We start from the raw sequence: 26,009 nt of genomic DNA, 5'->3' as shown, positions 1-26,009 counted from the left end.
GCATTATGCTAACTTTTTTACATTTATTCATAAAAAAATTCAATAATAACTATTATGAGTGATAAAAAATTAAAACAAAATATGAAATTTTATTTTTTTACAATTTTGATAAATTGTATTTAGTTATTATGATATTTTAAATAATAGAAAAATGATTTCTTTCGAAAAAAATATTCATTTGCCTAGTAATTTAGTGATCTATTGTACCGGTGCATTGAAATTTAATATTTAATTAATTTCACCAAACAATAAATTGGTCCAAAATTCGTTAAGTTTTTTGTATTTTATTTTATTTCATCATGACTTATATTTATCTGATACTATCTTTTTTAATTTATTATTATATATAATTCTATGTCTAAATTTTCCAAACAGCATATAGTCAAGCACAATGTATAGTATTATTCATATTTCATAATGGTCTTGTTGTGTGACATCGCGAGTCATTTTATATATATTTTGTCACAAAATAAATGTCATTTTAAAATATCAATGTGATATCTTTTATTTTTTCTCACTAATATACCTTTGTGGTGTACATGTGAGTGAACCTGAGATAGAAGTACAGCTAAGTTAATTTAATTTACGTATGCATATTTTTTTAAAAAAAAATTGGGTGATGTATAAATGTGAACTCAGTCCACGTCCATTTATGTGAACTCATTTTATGTGAACATACCACATTGGAAAAAGTTGGACGCAGAAAATTGCAGAAAATAGGGAACAGTGGAACACTAAACATTGGTAAGAGAAAATGAGTTTGAATTTGGAAATGAGAGGAAGAGGAAAATGGAAGGAAGAATGAGACAAAGGAAGAGAGGAAGAAAAAGGGGAAGAGAGGAATATGAAAAGAAATTACATCAGCATATATAATGTTTAAATATTTAGAATGATTTTTTATCAGACTAAACTTATTTTGTGGGTCAACTCTGAATAATCGGGATCTCCTTCCTTTAAAATGGAGACCCGTAAATCATAGTTTAGCACAATTGAGAGTAATTATTTATTGATTTATTGACTAACTTTCAAGTTCGACAATATCATATCCAAATTACCTCAGAAACTTTTAACTATTACAATAAAAACAATAAATAGAATGTTTTGAAAAAAATATTACTATTTAGTGTTTGTATTTGGAAAAAGCTCTAATCATAGGTAGAGGGGATAGCCACGAGCCCATGACTACAACTTACTTTTTTTTCTTGACAAATTTGAACACATATTCCATTGTGTTTCTTTTTATTTTATCCCCACACCAATTTAACTCTTAAGAATCCAATGCAGATTCCTTCTTTGTTTGCATGATTTTGGGAATGAGACTCCATAATCTTTTTGTTAGAAATTGTCTTAAGGAAGACATGCTCAATTTTCGCACCATTTTTGCACATATTTCACATATATACTACTCAAATTTCTCGTTACTAAACAAAACATAGCGGTTTTAAGATGAAGAGTAAATTTAATGATAATTTCCTTAATTGTTGCGGAACACAACAATCCTTTCTTCTAATTGTCCACAGTCCACACCTTGCCATAGTTAATGTAATAGTACATTTTAATTCACTATCAATACATTAAATAAAAGAAAACCAGTGCAATCAGTCGATAGAAAATGATAAGATGGTAAAAATAGTAGGAGCAGGTTAGAATTGATTTCACATTTAACACACAACGTGGAAACCAGCTAGGATTTCCAGCTTTGAATATGAATCACTTTTGAGGGCAGAATCCATTTGAGGTAAATGATAGTTACATTGCACCAAATAATTTACCTTTATTATGTTTGGTTACTTATATGAGATGTTAAAGAAGTTTCACATCGATTTCAAGATGACCTGAATATGTGTACATAAAGTAGAGGTAATTTTCACCTTACAAGTTAATTTTGTAGGGTTGAGTTAAGTCCAACTCTCAATTTCAAATGGTATTTGAGCCTCCTACATGATCCATTGGGCCGCCTGTTATCAGGTTTTTAATCGGCCCATCCACAATTTATATCCGCGCACCAAGTCCATTGTGATAGGCGCGAAGGTCAATTCTCACATTACAAACTGGTTTTGTAGGATTGAGTTAGACTAAGTCTCGATTCTAAAATCTTCACCATATCTTCACCGTGATAAAAGTAAATTCGACAAAAAAAAATATAAAAATGAAAAAAAAAAAATAGCCTAATCAGTGTTGTATTTAATCCAAGTGGCCTGCATACTTTCAATTCAATAGTAAAACAACAATTTATATCAAAATCTCAATCCCTCTCCTTCCTCACTCTCATCACAAAATGGCACATCCACATGACCAAATATATGCTTTGGAGAAGATGTTGATTTTTAACTGCATCTTAACATTGATAACATTCGACTCTTCTACCAGCTTGTTGCTAAGAGCAACTTTATGCAACAATATCTGTATTGTGATGGTTTCATTAATGTGTTTCTTCTCCTCCGCCGTTCTCTCCTATGCCCTTATTCTATTACTCGACCACTTCCACGACAAGATCAACAGTCTCTTCGTCCGCATTGCAATGATTATCTGTGTCATCGGACATGTCTGGGGCGTTCGCTGTTTCATCATCCTTTTCTACTACCATTCCTTCGCTATCTGGAAACCCACCTCTTGTGCTCTCATGCTTATTCTGGATTTGATTTTTCTCTACAAGCACTTCATACCATACTTGTGAGTGATAGACTATGATAATGATCCATTAATTGGTGTTTAATGTAATGTAAATGTAACTAGCATCTTCTATTAGTATTACTAGCTAGTTTGATTTTATTTTAGTTTCTTCTTAGTTCTGCTGCCAGCATCTTCTATTAGTATTAATTAGTTTCCATTTTAATTCTTCTCAACTCTTTTCTTTGTTTATTGATGTTCTAATTAATTTGAATTTTATCTCAAATTAATGTTTACTAACGTTAATTAAAATTTTAAAACTAAGATAAAGATGATCCTGAAAATCATTTGAATTTGAACTTCCGTCAAAAAAAAAATTCATACAATTCATCGGGTTCAAGAACTACTCATAAAACGTACAAGGAGTCACCACTTATAACCACGGCCATGAAAGACTTTTAATCAAATCCTTATCAATTTTTGATTAGATTTTATTTACTTCGTAGACGAACTCCAGATTATCAGGATCTCCTTTCCCTAAGAACTAAATGATTAATACACCAATAAAAGTGAGATATATAGGAGTTTTTTTTTTCTTCGGTTAGGGGTGTAACTGAAGAGGTAGGAGTATTTTAAGTATTCTTGTAATTTTATAGATTGATGCAACTATATCATCACTATTATTGTTTTTTTTACAATTTTAATATAAACAATGATTGGCCAGACTTAACATTATAACCAAACTCATTCAAACATATAGTACTTAAAGTCTTGAGGGTCCAGAATTTCTTGGTGTGAGCTATAGGTAGTTATTTCGACTGTTATCTGCCTTGCAAGTTTGTGATAGTGAGTAGTGACACCATTCCTCGAATTCGAGTCATGACTCTGTTGAGACTGAGATGACTCTCCTTTATGCTCAGTCTGCCTTTGAATGAATGCAGGTTGAGATGGACGAGGAAATTTAACAATCTCACTGTTAAGCATTGATACAACTGTTGCCATAGTAGATCTCTCCTTCGCAATTTCTTGCACACAAAGAAGTCCAATATGTATGCATCTCAAAATTTCATCTACATAATCTGGATTACATATTTCTGGATCAATCAAAGATATAATCTCCTCTTCATTCCACAGTTTCCATGCCTTAAAAAAAACCAAACAAAGAAGAATAAATATCCAGTATATATGGACGTAAATTTGAAATATAGTACTATAATGTAGCAAACATAAAATAGAGCCTTAATATGAATCAACATGAAGATTAATTAATTTGGAATGACTGACATATCTTAATTAATTTGGACCAAGCAGGATCACCATAACCTGAATAATTAACAAAATTTAGTTCAGAATTTGGTTTTTAATTGGACTAAAAGTTGAATAATAAATTTTGTACACATTTATCACAGGGGAAAAAATAAACAAAAGGGTCATGCTAATTAGTATGTCATTAAGATTAAGATAGACTCGCCAAGTTCTGAATAAGCTTGGCGTATGTATAGATCAATGCCTCCACTTGTAAACCTCACCATGTCAATTAATTTCCATCATCATATCCATAAGCTGTGCAATTACAATTATTCAAGCACCGAGCTCTACATGCATCCTCAGAAAGTTTAACTCGTGGAGATTTGCCAATTTGAGTTTGGGAAGCTTGTTAGTTACAGCCAAGGTTTTAAATTGCGGTCGGCTGCAGTATTGTTGAGGCGGTAGCCTCCGCCGCAATTGCGGTGTGATCTTAATGTTAGAATATTTTCTAATATTCTGTGGGCTGCAATCAATTGTGAGTTTTGGTTTTAATAAAAACGGGTTGATGTTGTTGTGATCCATTTGATGATGCTTAAGCCCGATAATTGTGATCAGTAATAATGGGCTTGAACACTAATTCTGATTTGTGTAGAAACAAAGTGTAGGCCCAACTCTAGAGTCCATGATGGGTGGTACTAGGGTTGTGATCTTATATAAGATTGGCTAGGTCCCCTTTGCCGTCACGTACAAACAAAGTAAGCTCATTTGTTGTCTTCCCCATCAAAGACCTCAAAGACTGGAGCATGTGATCAGGCAAAGGAAGACCTTGTCTAGTATATCGGTGATTCCGATATTGGCAATTCCGGTAACGTTGCTTTGTGATTATGATTATCAAGTAAGTGTGTTCTAATCTCATATAATATATCGATCTCTAAATTGTTAATTATTACACTTAATTCACGTGTACGGCCGCATCGTAACCGCATCAGGAGCCGCATTAGACATTTTCGGAGATGTTTGTTCAAATTTTCTCACCAAAAAATAAAATTTATGAACTTCAAATCCTAATTTGTGTTAAATCCAATGAAAAATCTTACTTTTAACAATCTCTCAACCGTATATTTTAAGAAAATTCAAATTAGTGTTTATGGAATAAATTAAGACTATGCAATAGTGGATAAATAGTGTAGTTACTTAGTAGTTTCATTTTATATAGCTTGTGAAATTTCAAAATGATTTCACGCTGAAACACTCGCATTACACGTTGCATCACGCCGCAACAGTTGCATTGCACGTTGCAGCAACCGCAATGACCGCATTCGCAACAACCGCAACCATTACCGCATCCGCGACTGCAACCACAATTTAAAATATGTTTTTTGGCTAGTCTGTTGCTTTGTGCTGGTATACATGTCATTGCATTGACGAATGACGATTTGTTTTCTGTATTGTTTAGGGAACCCTAGCTGAGGTATTGGTACGAGAGTGGCCTGCAAGGGAAATATATGGTAAGTAATGATGTTAGTCATTATATTTGATTTGGTATCATCTTCAACCCTTCATTGAAAATGTGGAGAGTGTATACTTGTGATGCTAATAATAATATTGAACATTTTTAGTAATCTTGGAATTTGGAAAGTTGATGGATATCATCACTATTGGAAAAAACAATTTATATAACATAAGAGATCTATTTGTAAATGAGATGCAGAGATTATTAGTTTAAAGTCTTGAGGATCCAGCACGGGCATCGTTATGTCTGCTAATCATCTGCCTTGCAAGCTTGTGACAGTGACACGGTTTAGCGATGGCTCGCCTCTACGCTCAATCTGTCTTTGAATGAATCCAGGTTGAAATGGACGAGGAAATTTAACAATCTCACTATTAAGCATTGAAACAACTGTGGCCATAGTAGGCCTCTCCTTCGCAATCTCTTGCACACAAAGAAGTCCAATATGTATGCATCTCAAAATGTCATCCAAATATTCTGGATTACATATTTGAGGATCTATCAAAGATACAACCTCATCTTCATTCCATAGTTTCCATGCCTTAAAAAACCAAAAATTTATAATAAATACCAGTGTGTATGCATATAAACTTGAAATTATATTTATTATTATTAGTAGTAGTAGTAGTAGTACGAAAGAAAATTGAGATGTACTGTATTATGAATTTGTACGGGCGGGCAAAATTAATGAATTTGGAAATACTTACATATCCTAAGAGGCTGAGTGCTTGCTCGTGATTATAGAAACTTGTGTTTTTCCTGCCACTTATTATCTCGAGGAGCAAAACTCCAAAGCTAAAAACATCTGATTTCTCTGAAAACAGTCCTTCCATTACATACTCCGGAGACATGTATCCACTGCATTTTAATTTCACCGTCAAATCAACTATATATTATAGCTCTTGGCATGCTAACCCAATATATTAAGGTTCTGCAATTGCATATTTTGGGGACATTTATAAAGACAAAACATGCTTACTATGTTCCCACAATTCTTCTTGTATTGCACTCGTTTTCGGTACCTCCAAAGATTCTGGCCATGCCAAAGTCAGATATTTTTGGATTCAATTCTCCATCCAACAAGATATTACCTGGTTTTAGGTCTCTGTGTATTATTCTTAATCTTGAATCTCTATGAAGATAAAGCAGACCTCGAGAGATTCCTTCGATTATGTATAAACGTTTTTGCCAATCTAAAACCTTCTTTTTTATTGGGTCTGCAGAAACAATGGAAAGTAAGGTATAGCAGAGCAAGATGCTGCAAAATGCAACTTTTGGTCACATAATTAAAAAGATTTTAAGGTATTCAAATGAAAGGCTCCAAGAACATTCTCTGACTTGTTTTTCACTTCATACACCAAACTTAAAAGTAGAAAGAATGTCATGAACCTCTTCTATGAAGGATAAGAAATGAACCACATTTCTTAATAAAGTGAACAATATTAAAAGATCAATGGTAACAACACATTCCATGTAATACTATAAAGTCTAGCTGCTGCTTTGTCTAATGATGAGTGAAATTCAATCTACCAAGACACACAAAAGAACAGGTTTAGCAGATGTACACTAACCAAATAGATAAAAATCTAAACTGTTATTAGGCATGTACTCATAAACCAACATCTTTTCTTCTCCTTCAATGCAGCAGCCTAAAAGTCTTACAAGATTGCGATGTTGAAGCTTTGAAATCACGATCACTTCATTCATAAATTCTTCTAGACCTTGTCCTGAAGCTCTTGAAAGTCTTTTCACTGCTATTTCTAATCCATCTGGTAACTCTCCCTAGAATCATTTTTTAAGTAAAATTAAAACATAATACTATAAACATTAATGAAAGATAAAAACTTCACAAGACTTGGTTTACCTTGTACACTGAACCAAAACCACCTTGTCCAATCTTATTAGCTGAACTGAAGTTATTTGTTGCAGTTGATATGTTTTTGAACTCAAATAAAGGAAGGTCCTCTATTTTAACTTGTTTAACATCTCTAATTAGACTTGCACTTTGGTTTTCTTGAGGGGTTTGCCCTGTTTTCAACACACATAATTGGAAGTGGAAGCTAGACAATTCTAAGAAGCTCATGTCTTATCCTAATTATGAAGAATACTGAAAGATATAGGAATACACAAATACCTGAACCGGCTGAACGTTTAGAAGCCCATGACCATAAGAAATAGGTACAAGCAGCAATAATAATTGTTGCTACTATCACAGTAGCTATGATGATTGGTGTAACATTTCTCTTCCCATTTGTGTCTATAGCTGGTGTAACAGTAGCTATGATGATTGGAGTATAATTTATTTAGAATCTGATTATATGATTGAAAGATGAAGAATAATTGTTTTACACATTTATCAAAATTCTGGTAGCGGATTATCACCTAAAAATTAAACAAAATTATAGATACGACTACGAGCTATGCATACTCACCAAGTTTTTGATCAGCATGGCGTACGTAAATATCTAGTCCAACAGGAGAATAATAACTTCTAACGTAATATAAATAAGAATAGCTTCTTATATCAACAAGTTCACCAAACAACAAAACACAACCACTTCCACCATTAGCAACATAAAAATAAGCATAACCAGTACAAGAACAATTCCTATGACACAAATTGCCACATTCATCATCAGTCCCCTTTGTCGTGTTCACAAACACAGAACTTGTCTCAGGCAATTTTAATTATATTCATTTACTCCCTTCTAGTAAAATCAAATACATGGGGCTTTGCCCCTCTTTTGTACCCAAAAAAAATCAAATACATAGAATAGGCAATTGGTAGGACTAGGATGGGAATGTGATATGTATGGTCCAGATTGATCCGAGTGTCCGATGTACTTAAAAATTGCTCAAAATTTTGACGACATAGAAGTCGCCGTCTTTAAATAAAAGTCCATATGTTTTCCATATTGTTTGTTTTCGTGAGTCGCAATATTTAAGTCACAAGAACGATAAATTATAACACTACCATGAACTTCTACTCACAAGAGAGACCATAGTCGTTGTTATTATTAATGTTTTGAACGATTTTCATCACTCATAGATGTATCAAGATCCTTTCCTATCATTCTTCTTCAGTTTTGTTTCCGGTGCAATTCTCGATCATTGGATTTGATCTAATGATTGACCGACAAAAAATGATTTGACATAATTCTCAATCATAAATTAATTAAAAAACCGAGATTGCACAAAATATAAAACAGGAAACAACAAACTGAAGATGATCTAAATCCCTCTTAGATCAATATGAGACATGTCCCCCACCCTAAAAGCAACCTAAAAAAAATTACAATCACAAAATTATGCTTGTTTTGAATTTCAATTCAAACACTTCCGTTTGACATATCAACGGACATTGAATACTGATGACGGATCGTCACACTCTCTAATCCATGCCTATTTTGGCAACATTAGATGCATTTTAGTAGGTTTTAAGCAATAAATGTAAGAGAAATCTATTCATAAGCATGATTACTTGTTTTGCAAGAAAACAGGAAAATTGCAGGAAATTGCTGATTTTCACTACGCTGGGGCGTAGCCCATCACGCGCTGCGTGATGGAGATCACAGGGAGCCAAGTTTTTCATCATGATCACGCGCGGCGTGATGCATACCACGCGCGGCGTGAAGCTTTGATCAGAATTGGATTGCTCTCTGACTTGATCACGCGCGGCGTAGCACTGACCACGTGCGGCGTGAAGGAAGGAAGGACAACTGCGCCGGGGGCGTGGAGCTATCACGCGCGGCGTGAAGATTGCAGAGTTGAAGATCAGAGACCTCAGATTTGATCACGCGCCGCGTGATACCGTTACACGCGCCGCGTAGTTGAAGAAATTGCAACCACGCGCGGCGTGATAGATCTGGCGCGCGGCGTGGTTGCGATTATTATATAAGGATTCCTCATTTTCTGTTTCGGAGGTTGGAAAATCTGCTACATTTCATCTACTTTCTGGTTTTGGAGCTTTCACAGTTGGATCCAGACCTTCATAGGATAGCTTCAAGCTCCTCAATAGCATGGATTCTCAAGTCATGAAGTTGAAGCTAGGACGCGATCGAAGCAACATGAGGAGCTAAACTCCTTGTGGATGTAGGATCTAGGATAGCCTAGGATGTAGATGAATCTAATGTAATCTGCTCTATTGTAAGAATTTACTCTGTTTCATAGTGTTTACTTAATGCAATTCTTCGCTTAATGCTTTATAATCCTTCATTAGTGTTATAACGATTTTGAGTTAAGTCACGTATGAGAATATTGGTTTAATTTCTGAACTGAATTGCATTGAGCACTCGAGTGTTTCCGGTCGAGAGATTGAAACATAGAGTGTAGCGAACGATCGACGCGCTTTCATATCATTCGTTGTAGGTAGCTTCCGCCCGAGAGATCGGGGGAATATCGACAACGAATAGAGTGGATTTTGACAAGAGATTGCGATTCACTAATTTGTTGATCCAGTTGTGAACACTTGAGTAAATTCGTATGATACGGTAGATTGCATGTGATTTAGCTATAGACTAGGTGATTCCGATGATTCTACCTCGCTTTTCCACTTATCACAAAGCATGTTTTCTAACAATTAATCACTCAAACAAACCCCCAATTTATGTGTTATTCTTGCATGATGTTTATGAACATTATTAGACTAGTTTGATCACACAATCCCTGTGAATCGATATTTTATTACTACGTGATATTTCGTTTACTTGCGAAAAATTCCATCAAATACAACTGTGGGAAGGCACCTACTCCCACCCAAAATGTATAAAAACAAAACTTTTTTGGGTCCCCCCGGCCCCACCTTAATGCTTATTTGCCAAATTCTTTCCTTTTTCAAAAATGCCAAAATCCCACCAACCATTGGCAAATCAACAAGGTCTCCGATAACATCAATGAATACTTTCTCTACTTTCATTAAGGACTAATTATCTTCTTTCCTAATCATACCAAAATTCAATTTTGTTTTCTAAATTCAAAATCAAATATGAAAAAAATGTGCATATGTAGCTACTATTGTTGTTGTTTTTTAATGAACACACCTAAAATAGATTTTTCAATCCATGCAATGATAACGACTTTATAGTTGTACAATGAATTTTTTTATTTTTTTTTACTTAAGTTGTACAATGACATTTGTCTATGCTTTTATCTCAAGATAAATAATGTGAATGTGAAAGCTCATTTTCTTCTAGAATATACATTAGAAATAAAAAAAATAAAAATAAAAAGGTGAGTATAGCTATCAAATTATGAGGCTCGGGCTAGGGTGAGAGAGTTTATCATGTCTCTCACCAATGGGCAGCTGTTAAGGGCCTTTAGATTAAAGGGTGTATAGAGTTTATTTTAAGCTTTCCATATCAGAATATTTTTCCTTTTGTCTTCTTCTAACTTTTTCAACCTTGATTTTTTAACTTTCTCCGTTTCAAGTAATTCTTTTAATTTCATTTTTTGACAAAAGTAATTCTTTTAATTTTTAATACTATACTACCCGCGTTCCTAATTATAAAACCTTGTTTAATCTCTACATGTACATCAATGTACAATTTTGATCATTAATATCTTTAATTGTCTATTAGGAAAAGCTATAAAAATTTAATATTTTCAAAATACTCATCAAAACAATATCTTATATGTTAATATTTACATTTATATATCATTAAAAAAATACGGTCAAAATAAGGTAAATAAATAGTACATTTTTGTCAAACAGAGTTTTATAATTAGAGACAGAGATAGTACTACTTACTTCTATCTTTAAATATAAGATCATTTTTTTATTTTCAATCAATTTTTTTTTATCTACATAATCCTAATTATTTTAACTACTTTTTTTTTTCTATACTTTACGATAAATGTTTTGATAAACCTAAATAAATTTGTCCACAACTCCAAGCTCAACCGGTTAAAATGCCTAAATTGTTAAGTCAGACGTCATGATCGTGGTTCGAATCCCGTCTCCTTTACTTGAGTGTGTGAGTTTATAATGGTTTTGTCATTTCGTCTATCCAAAAAAAATAAACATAAATAAATACTCTCTCTTACACGATAAATTTATAAAGTGTGCACATTTTGCATTTGTTTTCACCATCAGTTTAATCTGGTTCGGGGGTCAGTTCTAACATCAAGTGGTTGCAGTCTCCTCCCAATCGCGAAAGATCGAACAAAAATCCTCCCTACCAAGTTCAATATTAATCTTCACCAAATTAACTAACGATTGATAAAAAGTACACATTTTAAAATAACTAAAAGTAGTACATTTTTATTAAAAAACAACAATTATTTAGTAAAAAGTTTATGCAATTAATATAAAATTATACTCCGTAACGTGTGCCAAATTGCACATACTAAAAAACTCATTTATAAAAATAACCTCAATTATCAATAAATTTATTAGTATTATCACCAACTTTATTAATTCTCGTGATTTAATCAATAGAGTCATATTTATTTATTTATTGTGTTTCTATTAATTTTAAATATTATACTCTCTCTTTTTTTTTTGACAAAAGAGGGATTATAAAATTAATTTTATTTTTTAAAATTTTATTTTGAACTTATTTCTATTTCTTTTTTTTTTTTATAAAATTCTATTTCAGTTTTTATACCTTATAAAAAAGTTAAACATAAATAGTTTTTATACCAACTACACATAAATGATAAATGGATAGAAGAACACATAAAAAATACGCATTTTCTTAAGGTTCCAGTTCCACTTCGTTCAAACAAAAAATAAATAGTGATCCATGTTTTAAAATATGCATTTTCTTAAGGGGTCCACTTAGTCCTCCTTCTTTGCCTGGGCGTCATTCATCTGTGTAAAGACTAAAGAGTGCACAGAAGAATAATAAAGGATTAAAAGAAATTTTAGATTAAATAATAAGAGTAAAGATAGAAGAAAAGACAATAATTGACCTTCCCAAACAGAGCTTAATTTTTTTTTATCAAATTTATTATTGCTAAATTTATGTTGTAAAAATAAAATGTTGAATTATAAAAAGAAAGTCTTAATTACACTTTTGATCCTTTATCTTTATTTTAGGTTTCAAGTTCATCCCTTATGTTTTAAAAGTTTCATGTTGGTCTCTTATATTTTCTTTTGTTGCATAGTTAGTCGTTCCGTCAAATTTTAGATTTCAAGTTGGTCGCTTATGTTTATTTTATGTTTTAAGTTGACCCCTTATGTTAATTTTAGGTTTAAAGTTAGTCTTTATGTTTTAATTTTGTTTTTTTTTTAATTAAAAGAAAATGACATGGAACATGATTGGACAAACTTAAGGGACAAACTTGAAATTTTTAACTTGAAACTTAAATAAAAAATAAGGGACTAACTTGAAACTTTTAAAGATAAGAGATCAATTTAAAACTTAAAATAAATAAATCCAAAGAACCAAAAGTATAATTAAGCCTAAAAAAATAATGAGAAAACGTTGAATTAAAAAAGCTTAAAAGAATAATGAGAAAACATTGAATTAGAAAATTTAAAAGGCTGGTTTTGATATGACATGAGAAGAGCATGGACAATATTAAGGTGCTTTACGTGTATCTTATAATCATACCAATAAACGGTTAGGATTGATTAATAAATGTTGCACCCGTGAGCTATATGAATAGCATGCCCACGGTAGAACGCGCCCAAATATGATTGTGAAAAGCACTTAATTAGTATGGTTGAAAAATTCATAAGGTCGGTCCACTCAATCAAACACGAGTTACATACACGACTACCCCACCCGCAGTCATAATTGAATACAAGCCAGGTCATATATTCGGACAGCCCCAAATAATTAAAATAAAAATTTATGATGGTAGAGCTATTTTTTTTTACAATGTTAGTATTTTTTTTTCCACCACCAGTATCCGGTTAGTTCAGGATCAGTTTTGACATCAGACCAACCTTCTTTCGATTGCAGTTGCAGGCTATCGAATTGTGGTTCTTCCTATCAAGTCTAGCGTCAATCATCACGGGACCAACTAACGATTGATATTATGTTTGTAATTTTATTTATATGTTATGTTTAGTTTTTAGTTTAGATTAATAAAGCACTATTAAAATTTTAAATATTTATAAATAGAAAAATAAAAATTTTACCAAAAAGAAAGAGAAAAATAATTATTTTTTTTTTTACTAAAAATATAAATATTAAAAAGCATATAAAATTCCAACGTGATATAATATTCATGTTAACATGTGCATCGAGGGCACATGTTAAGCTACCTAAAAAGGAAATATAGCATTTAATGATACAAATATTTAATGTTTAAAGAGTTGAATTTACAAACTTAATATTTAATGTTTACCACATTTATCTTCTTAACATGTGTCTTTAGTTGCACATGTTAACATTCTCCTTCTTCTTATTATTATTTTGCTTTTGATAATCTTTCCAAGGATTTGAATTGTACATGTATCCATTGAGTGTTTCACTAGTAGACAAAAACTTTCAATCAACCAAAATGCATATTACCCTCTAACTCATAATAGCCTAATTTCTAACAATCATACCTATCTCATAAACTATATAAACAGAAAATCAAAGCCATAATAAGATAAGAAAAACAATTAAATTATAATTAAAAGAAAGAAAGAAAAACATACCTATCTCAGAAGCTGCTAATCTAACAAAAAGATCTTGTCCAACATCAGAATAACTTCTTATATCAACAAGTTCACCAAACCACATAACACAACCACTTCCACCATTAGTAATATAAACATTAGCATAACCACTACATGAACAATTCCTATGACACAAGTCACCACATTCATCAATTCCCATTGTCATGTTCACAAACACAGAACTTGTCTCAGGTAACTTCACATTCTCCATATGATAAAATTTATCACTCTCACAATCCAAATTTATATTCCTCACACACCCATCTGATCCATCTCTCAATTTCCATGCTTGTTCATTCTTAGGACTAAAACCTTTCACACATACACAAAACGGATTAGCATTAGTGTCACAAACACTATATGGACCACACTCTTTGTAATCATCACATTGATCTTTCGGTGCATACCAAAAAGTTGTCCAAGTTTTACTACTTTCAACCCAAGTTCGACGTTGAAGTACACCAGACGAATCCACCACCAGTAGCGAGAAAATTGATGGATTTCCGATCATAAACAGGTAGTTAACACCGTGTTCATTCGATGAAAAATCGAAAACTAATGAATCTGTATCTTGTTCCATCTCCGGTACACCACTAAATCTTTCACCATTCCAAGGTCCACTTCGATATATAATATTTTCATCATTCCATAGGAAAATTTCTGGCAAACCATGAAAATCAATTTTGAATGAATAATCACCTGTTGAAGGATCTTCACCTGTGATCTTCCATGAAGTTAAATGCTTTTCGGTGTTTTTGTCGAAGTTCCAACCCATGTTCATGGATGGTAACAAAGTATCTGTGGGAAAATCAAAGCTTTGCCATAGATATTTTGTTGGGTCGTTCACGTTTGTTTCTCTTAGAACTAAATTTCCATGATCCAAAAGCTGAAGAACAAGTTGGTTTTTAGTAACTGTTGTTTGATTTGAAGACCATACGAGGTTGTTGTTTGATGATGAATTGAGAAGTACTATGTTTCCATTGTCACCAATTTTGAGAAAGCCATCATTGGTTGAATTATTTTGAAGAGGGTGGTCTCTGTTTGCGACCCAAACAACTGTTCTGGGGTCGATGTTTTTGTACCATATGGCTAAATAAATGTTTGAATTTGTTCCGGGGATGAAACCAAGAACGAATGTTTCATAGGATGATTCAAGAGTCTGGTTTGTTGTGAGAATTTGTGATGAGGTTAAGGTATCTGTAGAGGTTGAGATTGTGATGAGAATAGAAAGTGAAGTGATGAACAAGAACATGAAAAAGAACCCTTGCATGTTTGAAGATGAAATGTAATAGAATTATGTGAGTATATGAGTATGGTTTCTTTCTTCTTTTTTGTTCATTAATTGTTGAGGTGAATTGCATAGTTTTTGTTTATTTATTTGGAATTGCATAGTTTTAAGAGTTAATTGGACTGAAACAGGTCTGTTTTTTCGGTTCAACTGGTTGAACCAATTAGTCTGATTGAATTTTCATTATATAGATAGCGAGTAATTCTACGACTTAATTTTCCAAATGGCATATAGTCAAACACAATGTAGTATTCATAGTAACTAGAACTTCGACCCATGGTGCATGAGTCTAATTAGCCCGAATATGTAATAATAAAAAATAAAATATAAAAATTTTGAGAGCATCTTCAATAAGAGTATATAGACTAACGATTTGTACCTTAGTTTCGTGATTAAAGCCATAAGATCCGACCGAGGAGGAGAGTTTACTTCAAACGAATTCCTTAAGTATTGTGAAGACAATGGCATTCGACGACAACTGACGGTACCAAGATCCCCCCAACAAAATGGAGTAGCAGAGAGAAAGAACAGGACAATCCTTGAGATGGCAAGGAGCATGCTAAAAAGCAAGAGACTACCAAAGGAATTGTGGGCAGAAGCTGTTGCGTGCGCGGTTTATCTATCAAACCGTTCTCCGACAAGAAGCGTGTTGGGAAAAACACCACAAGAAGCATGGAGTGGAAGAAAGCCTGGAATTTCCCATCTAAGAGTCTTTGGAAGCATAGCTCACGCTCATATACCGGACGAGAAAAGAAGCAAACTAGATGACAAAAGTGAAAAGTACATCTTCATTGGTTACGACGCCAACTCCAAAGGCTATAAGCTCTATAATCCTGATACGGAGAAGACTATAATTAGTCGAAATGTCGTTTTTGAAGAAGAAGGAGAGTGGGATTGGAAAATGAGTAATGAGGACTACAACTTCTTTCCACAATTTGAAGAAGATGACATGGAACCAGAGGAATCAAGAGAAGATCTTGCTACTCCGCCGGCTTCACCAACCCTGAGTTCTGAAGAAGGAGAAAGCTCAAGTGAAAAGACTCCTCACTTTAGAAGTTTGCAAGAGATTTACGAGGTAACCGAAAATCAAGACAATCTTACTCTTTTCTGTCTTTTTGTGGATTGCGAGCCCATGAACTTCCAAGAAGCATTCGAGAAGAAGACATGGAGAACTGCCATGGACGAAGAGATCAAGGCGATAAAGAAGAATGAAACATGAGAGTTGGTCTCACTTCCAAAAGGGCACAAGGCGATCAGTGTGAAGTGGGTGTATAAAGCAAAGAAGAACTCCAAAGGAGAAGTTGAAAGATACAAGGCAAGATTGGTGGCAAAAGGATACAGTCAAAGAGCCGACATTGACTATGACGAGGTATTCGCTCCAGTTGCTCGATTAAAAACTGTTAGACTAATCATTTCATTGGCAGCTCAAAACAAGTGGAAGATACATCAAATGGATATCAAGTCAGCCTTCTTAAATGGGGTCCTTGACGAAGAAGTCTACATTGAGCAACCACAAGGCTACGAAGTCAAGGGAGAAGAAGAAAAAGTATTGAAGCTAAATAAGGAACTCTACGGGTTGAAACAAGCCCCAAGAGCTTGGAATGCTCGAATTGACAAGTATTTCCAAGATAAGAACTTCATCAAATGCCCATATGAGAACGCACTCTATATCAAAGTGCAAGGCGGAGATATTTTGATTGTGTGCTTATATGTAGATGACTTGATCTTCACGGGGAACAATCCAACCATGTTTGAAGAGTTCAAGAAAGAGATGACAAAGGAGTTCGAGATGACCGACATTGGATTAATGTCTTACTATCTCGGCATTGAAGTGAAACAAGAGGATCATGGAATCCTAATCACTCAGGAAGGTTATGCTAAGGAGGTACTCAAGAAGTTCAAGATGGATGATGCAAACCCAGTTAGCACGCCAATGGAATGTGGAATCAAGCTATCAAAGCACGAGGAAGGTGAAACAGTGGATCCATCACTCTTTAAGAGCTTGGTTGGAAGCTTACGATATTTAACATGTACGAGGCCTGACATCTTGTATGCGGTCGGAGTTGTAAGTCAATACATGGAGCATCCAACAACAACTCATCTGAAGGCAGCAAAGAGGATTCTTCGCTACATCAAAGGTACAACAAACTCAGGCTTGTACTACTCTGTTTCTGATGATTATAAGCGCGTTGGATATAGCGATAGTGATTGGGGAGGAGACGTGGATGACCGAAAAAGCACAAGTGGCTTTGTTTTCTACATTGGAAACACAGCTTTCACATGGATGTCAAAGAAACAATCGATTGTCACTCTTTCCACATGTGAGGCAGAGTACGTGGCGGCCACTTCATGTGTTTGTCATGCAATCTGGTTGAGAAACCTGTTAAAGGAGTTAAGTCTGCCGCAAAAGGAGCCGACCAAGATATTCGTGGACAACAAGTCAGCAATAGCTTTGGCAAAGAACTCAGTCTTCCATGATCGAAGTAAGCACATTGACACACGCTACCACTATATTAGAGAGTGTGTTTCTAACAATGATGTGAAGTTGGAGTACGTGAAGACATATGACCAAGTAGCTAATATCTTCACCAAACCTCTCAAGCGTGAACACTTTGTCAAATTAAGATATTTACTTGGAGTAGCAAAATCAAGTTTAAGGGGGGGGTGTTGAATATGTAAATTGATTTTGGGTTTGTTAGTTTTGGGCCTTAGGAAGTTTAAGCCCAAATTTGTAATGTAGTAAGTCCAATTTCTAGAAGCTTATTCTAGAGAAATCCATGGAGCTCTCTAGAAAATAAGGATAAGTTAAGATTTATGTAGAATAGTAGGGAAAATTCTAGAGAGTAGTTTATAGCCATTAGATCAACTTTGTGGTGGCAAAATCCTAGTCATTGATTTAGGGATGCCACTAGTATAAATAGAGGTAATGAACTTGAGTTTGTATCAAGCCAAAAATTACAAACACTCAATAATATAAGTAGCATTCCCTTCCAACAAGTTTCATATTCTCTCTCAAATACTTAAACACTTTTTCCACCTATTAAAGCTTCCTTCCAACAGAGGTTTCCAGTATTTTCGAGATGAGCAGTAACATCAGAATTTGATTTAAAATTTGAGATATTGGATGACCACATAACATGTTTTTGTCCATCCAGTACTAAAAGGTTTGTGTTGTCATCAGAAATGGTGACAACACTAGAAGAATCTTGTAGTGGTTTTTCTCTATTGGCCACCCATACAATATCGGATTCATTGAGATACCATATTCCTACGTAAGGATTTGTTGTGTTTATCGGACTGAAGAATCCAAACTTGAACGCACTGTCGTTTGAGCTTATAGTTTGAGAATCTGTGATAAATTGAGAGGATGTAATTGTGTATATAGTAGCATCTCCAATTTTGATCATGTAAAGGGTTAAGAGGGTGAGTAAAATATGTAACATGTTTCCTTGCACACTAAGTCCCAATATGTTTGGATTCATTATATGAATATATTTACTCAGGTCATCCAAAAAACACCAGAAAAGTAAAAGTCAACAGTGACAAATGTTGGAGTTTGTTATCTTTTTCCACATCGATGATTAGGCAGCAAATAAGTGTAAAACAAACGCCAGGAGGTGGAGACGTGTGAAATACTAATACTGTTTCAATAATTCAATGTCTAAATTTTCCAAACGCCATATAGTCAAGCACAATGTAAATGTAGTATTCATAATGAATATACGAGTGACTTATATGGTCGTCTTTTTGTCACAAATGCGAGTCATTTTATAAATTGTTTTTCTTTTTTGAAAGGATTTTATAAATTGCTATTGAATATACTATTTGTCTTATAAAAAATGTTTAATTTATTTTGTCACAAAATAAATGTCATTTTAATATATCCATGTTCGTAATATATATTTATTATTCAGCACCGCTTTTTACCACGAAATCAATTTTCACTACTATTTTTAGCTTCAGCTCCTATGGGTGTGCAAGGTGTGCCACCGCATAGGGCCCCTCTAAATTTGGAGAGGTTGGAGGCCTCCTATGTACTATGGATCTTCAATGTATGATATCATGATACCAACTACCATACCAATGGATAGTAGCAGTGGCGGCTTGCACACATGTGCAAGGTGTGCGACGGCATAGAGCCTCAAAATATTACTTATATATTATTTATACCTATAAAATATCAGATGTATATTAATAGATTAATTTTTAGGCCATAAACTAATAGTTATATATTGTTAATGTTCATATAATATCATATGAGTATCAATAGATTAGTTATCTATACTCGGAAATATAGTTTTAGTCCATTTTAATCTTTCCATAAAATTTAAAATCAGATTAAGAGGTTTCTTTTTGACGTTATATACAAAGATAATTATTTTGTATTTCTTATCCCATTTGATTTGATGCAATTGGTTTAATATTGATAATCTATATGTTTACAAGAATAAAAATGATTTTTTTATATTATACGCAATTTAAATCGACAATTTTTTTTATAAAAAAAATAAATTTTTTATATTAAGGGACCACTTTTATATTTTGCGCAGGGTCTTCTAAAACCCGGAGACGCCTACCTCCAACTCCAAGTAGTGACTATATCCATGGTTGGTCCTTGAGTCATTAGACTTCAAATGTCATTAATTAGATAGAAATCATAGAATGCCTACAATCACAACCACTATGTGCATAAGTCATCCACTATGAATCGTGAAGTAGGCATGGCAATCGGGCGGGGCGGGGACGGGTTTTGCCCTCCCCAAACCTAAACCCATAAAGTTCGGTTTTTCCCAAACCCGTCCCAAATTCTAGCGGGGATAAAAATGATAACCCCAAACCCATACCCAACGGGGATCGGGTATCCCAATCGGGTTTCGGGTATCCCCATTACGCCTCTTTCCACATGAATTTAGATTGTATTTTAGTATTTTTTTATTAAAAAAAAAGTTAAACGTCCAAAATTATTTTCTCTCAACAATATTTTTTTAAATAAGAAAAAAAATAGAGAAAATGGTTTGTTTAATACTCAAATTAAAAATAAAAATTAAATATATGAATGTAATTTAAGAGATTGTTTAAACGTTTCTAATTTAAAAAGATGAAATCTAATTTTTAGTATAAGCGAGACGGGTTCGGGGTGGGTATCAATGTACCCATTACCCGCCCCAAACCCATCTTTTGAAATCGGGGAAAATCCAAACCCGAACCCAAACCCAGTCAACTCGGGTTTTCCCCGTCAAAGCGGGTATGATTTGGGCGGGTACCCGCAGGTATGGGTTTTATTGCCATGTCTATAGTGAAGTAATGAAAACAGAGCATAAAGCATCCATTATTTTGATTCTAATCCTTTCTTATTCTTTCCACTCTTCACTTAACAACAAATCAGATGCACACAAACAATAATTAAAAAATGTTCAGGAAAGGAGAAGATAGTGATAAACATGGATGGATGATGATAGTGATAAACATGAACCGGTCATCATTTAGCTAACTACACTAAATTAAAACTATAGCAGATCAACAAAATATGGCTAAGAAATAGGATTCTTATTAATTGGAAATGAAACTTACCAAATGAAATAATCAATTCATTAATCGCACCATATTCATTAATTCCATGTAATTTATTTCCATCTGTCAAAGTTAGCAACTCAAACATTAAAGGAATTCACAGTTGCTATTTTTATTTTTATTTTGAAACAATTTTAGACTTTTAACTTAAAAAAATATAAAGAAATTCAAAATTATTAAGGCGGAAAACAGAAACAGAAAAAAATCGCACAGAACTAAAGAGAGGGAAAGAGAGCAATAGTTTCTTAGAGGATACATTATACTTATCTATGCCAATGTGAGAATTAAGTATAGTTTTAACTAAAAATGTAAACTATATAAAAGGTAGTCTCCAAACAGTGTCCATTAACAATAACAAAATTAACAATTTAAACCTTGTTAGTCATGGATTATGTTGATAAATAAATTTGAAGCCATGATTATACCTTCAAATTGATAGACTTTCCAACATCATTTATTTGAACTCTTTCATATAAATAGAATGTTTTGAAAAAATATTATAATCATATAGTGTTTGTATTTGGAAAAAGCTCTAATCATAGGTAGAGGGGAGAGCCATGAGCCCATGACTACAACTTACTTTTTTTTCTTGACAAATTTGAACACATATTCCATTGTGCTTCTTTTTATTTTATCCCCACACCAATTAATTAACTCTAAGAATCCAATGCAGATTCCTTCTTTACTTGCATGAAGGATTGAATGCGAAACATGTATACTACTCAAATTCCTTGTCACTAGACTAAATATAGTGGTTTAAAAAAAAATTCCTTAATTGGTTACAGCTGCTAGCATTTATAATGATATGGATGATATATTATTTTCATAGATTGCTAATTTTAATTCAAGATGAAAAGTATTTGTCACAGTCTGTTTTATCTATATACACAATATAATATCCACAATAATATAAATAGAATATATAGAAACAGAAGAATAATGAATACCTTGAGATGATCTACGTCGATTCCAATAGATGCTAAAATCCGTACCAAAATCCGACTGATTACATAACTGACTGTGGTCATTAGAATGGCCATCATCATTTCTAGGGAAGGATTCCTGTAAATTAGGAATGTTCGACCGTCCGGCAACTTTATGTATTCATAGAAAGGGCCGGTCGAGTAAATCCAACCACCTACACCTTGCCATAGTTAATGTAATACTCCCTCCGGTCCTTTTTATAAGGAATACTTTGAAAAAATCACACAGACCAACAAAGCACATTTAACATAGTTATTTTCATTTAATACTCTTATAAATTTAAATTTATTCCATGTATATCCTTATTTAATTACTCTTTATTCAACTAACTTACTTATTTTTAAATTCTCTCTCATAATAAATAAGGGTATAAGTGAAATTGAACATTTAAAACATTTGAAAATTGGTCAAAGTTTCTTATAAAAAGGACCAAATTTTTTGTCCTAAGTGTTCCTTATAAAAAGGACAGGAGGGAGTAGTAAAATTACATTTTACTTCACTATCGAGACATTAATAAAAGAAAACCAGTGCAATCAGTCGATAGAAAATGATAAGATGGTAAAATTAGTAGGAGCGGGTTAGAATTGATTTCACATTTAACACACAACGTGGAAAGCAGCTAGGATTTCCAGCTTTGAATATGAATCACTTTCGAGGGCAGAATCCATTTGAGGTAAACAGTGACGGAGCCAGAAACTTTGAGAAGTAGGGGCAATATTTAAGTAAGTAAAAATATGATATTAAAAATATAACATATCATTTTCAATGTATATATACTGATATGTATCATAAATATTTTTTTGTAGTTTTATTATTCCAAACATTGCCAAAATCAAAAATATATTAACAAGAATTTTTTTAAAATTAATCTTCTAATTTTTTTAAAATTAATCTTCTAATTCACGGGAGAAGGAGTCATGGTAATATAGTGTTCGATTGTGATGTAACTAAAATCTGATCAATAATTGCTGTGCCAGAATTTGTTTTTGTTATTATTTAAAGGCAAATGATAATAAGTGCCATAAATATATTTATTAAGAAGCTAAATATAAATATATAAAAATCATTTAAGAAATTGTGTATTCTAAACACCTTAAAAGTAAAAAAATTGTTCTTTTCAAGAGAAAAATAAAAATCTCTTCTATTTTCTTTTTTAGTTTCTTAATAAGAGACACTTGTTAGCAAGACGATTATTTAAAATATAAAAAAAAAAAAAAAAAAACAATGCGCCAAACTATCAACTTAGATACTATTAAATTGTACACAAATACATTTGTTCTTGTGGTAATATATAGTTAATTAAATCTATCAATCGTTAGTTGGTTCAGTGGTGATTGACGTTGAACTTGGTAGGGAGGGTCGCGGTTCAATCCCCCGCAACTGCGATCGAAAGACGCTGAAACTACTTAATATCAGAACTGAATCCCGAACCAAATTAAACTGGTAGTGAAAACAAAAAAAATTAAAAATTTATGCATTATAAGTGACATGCACATATACATATTACATAGTAGTACTAGTAGTAGCAAATTATAATTAAAGTGGGGGCACCAGCCCACACAGCCATATACATGGCTCCGTCCCTAGAGGTAAATGATAGTTACATTGCACCAAATAATTCACCTTTATTATGTTTGGTTACTTATATGAGATGTTAAAGAAGTTTCACATCGGTTTTAAGATGACCTGAATATGTACATAAAGTAGAGATAATTTTTACCTTACAAGTTGATTTTGTAGGGTTTAGTTAAGTCCAACTCTCAATTTCAAGATGGTATCTGAGCCTCCTCCATGATCCATTGGGTCGCCTGTTATCAGGTTTTTAATCGGTCCATCCATAATTTATATCCGCGCACCAAGTCCATAGTGATAGGCGCGAAGGGCAATTCTCACCTTACAAACTGATTTTGTAGGATTGAGTTAGACTAAGTCTCGATTCTAAAATCTTCACCGTATAAGTGATAAAAGTAAATTCGACAAAAATAAAATATAAAAATGAAAAAAAAAAAAAAAAAGCCTAATCAGTGTTGTATTTAATCCAAGTGGCCTGCATACTTTCAATTCAATAATAAAACAACAATTTATATCAAAATCTCAATCCCTCTCCTTCCTCACTCTCATCACAAAATGGCACATCCACATGACCAAATATATGCTTTGGAGAAGATGTTGATTTTTAACTGCATCTTAACATTGATAACATTCGACTCTTCTACCAGCTTGTTGCTAAGAGCAACTTTATGCAACAATATCTGTATTGTGATGGTTTCATTAATGTGTTTCTTCTCCTCCGCCGTTCTCTCCTATGCCCTTATTCTATTACTCGACCACTTCCACCACAAGATCAACCGTCTCTTCGTCCGCATTGCAATGATTATCTGTGTCATCGGACATGTCTGGGGCGTTCGCTGTTTCATCATCCTTTTCTACTACCATTCCTTCGCTATCTGGAAACCCACCTCTTGTGCTCTCATGCTTATTCTGGATTTGATTTTTCTCTACAAGCACTTCATACCATACTTGTGAGTGATAGACTATGATAATGATCCATTAATTGGTGTTTAGTGTAAATGTAACTAGCATCTTCTATTAGTATTACTAGCTAGTTTGATTTTAGTTTCTTCTTAGTTCTGCTGCTAGCATCTTCTATTAGTATTATTAGTATTAATTAGTTGCCATTTTAATCAAATCCACCACTTCCATAACTGAGGCTTGCTTGTTTATAAAAATTGCATGGTTCCACACCCTTATCAATTTTTGGTCAGATTTTATTTACTTCGCAGACGAACTCCAGATTATCAGGATCTCCTTTCCCTAAGAACTAAATGATTAATACAACAATAAAAGTGAGGTAGGAGTATATTTTTTTTCGGTTAGGGGTGTAACTGAAGAGGTAGGAGTATTTTAAGTATTTTTTTCGGTCAGACTTAACATTATAACCAAACTCATATTCAAACATATAGTAGCTTAAACTCTTGAGGGTCAATAATTTCTTGGTGTGAGCTATAGGTAGTTATTTCAACCATGGCATCTTCATGACTGTTATCTGCCTTGCAAGTTTGTGATAGTGACACCATTCCTCGAATTCGAGTCATGACTATGTTGAGAGTTGAGACTGAGATGACTCTCCTTTATGCTCAGTCTGCCTTTGAATGAATGCATTGTTAAGCATTGAAACAACTGTTGCCATAGTAGGTCTCTCATTCGCAATTTCTTGCACACAAAGAAGTCCAATATGTATGCATCTCAAAATGTCATCTACATAATCTGGATTACATATTTCTGGATCAATCAAAGATATAATCTCCTCTTCATTCCACAGTTTCCATGCCTTAAAAAAACCAAACAAAGAAGAATAAATATCCAGTATATATGGACGTAAATTTGAAATATAGTACTATAATGTAGCAAACATAAAATAGAGCCTTAATATGAATCAACATGAAGATTAATTAATTTGGAATGACTGACATATCTTAGTTAATTTGGACCAAGCAGGATCACCATAACCTGAATAATTAACAAAATTTAGTTCAGAATTTGGTTTTTAATTGGACTAATTAAAAGTTGAATAATAAATTTTGTACACATTTATCACAGGGGAAAAAATAAACAAAAGGGTCATGCTAATTAGTATGTCATTAAGATTAAGATAGACTCGCCAAGTTCTGAATAAGCTTGGCGTATGTATAGATCAATGCCTCCACTTGTAAACCTCACCATGTCAATTAATTTCCATCATCATATCCATAAGCTGTGCAATTACAATTATTCAAGCACCGAGCTCTACATGCATCCTCAGAAAGTTTAACTCGTGGAGATTTGCCAATTTGAGTTTGGGAAGCTTGTTAGTTACAGCCAAGGTTTTAAATTGCGGTCCGCATCCGTAATTGCGGCTGCAGTATTGCTGAGGCGGTAGCCTCCGCCGCAATTGCGGTGTGATCTTAATTCACGTGTACGGCCGCATCGTAACCGCATCAGGAGCCGCATTAGACGTTTTCGGAGATGTTTGTTCAAATTTTCTCACCAAAAAATAAAATTTATGAACTTCAAATCCTAATTTGTGTTAAATCCAATGAAAAATCTTACTTTTAACAATCTCTCAACCGTATATTTTAAGAAAATTCAAATTAGTGTTTATGGAATAAATTAAGACTATGCAATAGTGGATAAATAGTGTA

The 26,009-nt window shown here is 33.3% G+C and overlaps 1 protein-coding gene across 1 annotated transcript; it reads right to left on the bottom strand.

Moving 5' to 3' along the window:
* Window positions 1–5,040: 5,040 nt before the first annotated feature.
* On the bottom strand, window positions 5,041–15,524 carry LOC123907969 (receptor-like serine/threonine-protein kinase SD1-8). Its single transcript, XM_045958451.1, has 7 exons — window positions 13,965–15,524; window positions 7,503–7,646; window positions 7,233–7,396; window positions 6,940–7,150; window positions 6,348–6,585; window positions 6,076–6,226; window positions 5,041–5,909 (listed from the first exon to the last, which is right to left on the bottom strand). The coding sequence occupies exons 1-7, from the start codon at window positions 15,253–15,255 to the stop codon at window positions 5,625–5,627; spliced, it is 2,484 nt and encodes an 827-aa protein (XP_045814407.1). The 5' UTR covers window positions 15,256–15,524; the 3' UTR covers window positions 5,041–5,624.
* Window positions 15,525–26,009: the final 10,485 nt, after the last annotated feature.

The sequence above is a fragment of the Trifolium pratense genome, linkage group LG2 (genome assembly GCF_020283565.1).
Source record: "Trifolium pratense cultivar HEN17-A07 linkage group LG2, ARS_RC_1.1, whole genome shotgun sequence".
Taxonomy (NCBI): Eukaryota; Viridiplantae; Streptophyta; class Magnoliopsida; order Fabales; family Fabaceae; genus Trifolium; species Trifolium pratense.
The sequence above is the reverse complement of the archived record's forward strand: the minus strand, read 5'-3'. Positions and strand labels throughout refer to the sequence as shown.

What these genes read in the sequence shown, in the direction of transcription:
- LOC123907969 (XM_045958451.1), bottom strand. Translation starts at nt 15,255, where the DNA reads ATGCAAGGGTTCTTTTTCATGTTCTTGTTCATCACTTCACTTTCTATT. An exon ending in ATTAGCAGCTTCTGAGATAG is followed by an intron (nt 7,647 to 13,964) that starts GTATGTTTTTCT and finishes CAATCATCATAG; the next exon opens with CTACTGTTACACCAGCTATA. An exon ending in GTTTTGGTTCAGTGTACAAG is followed by an intron (nt 7,151 to 7,232) that starts GTAAACCAAGTC and finishes AAATGATTCTAG; the next exon opens with GGAGAGTTACCAGATGGATT.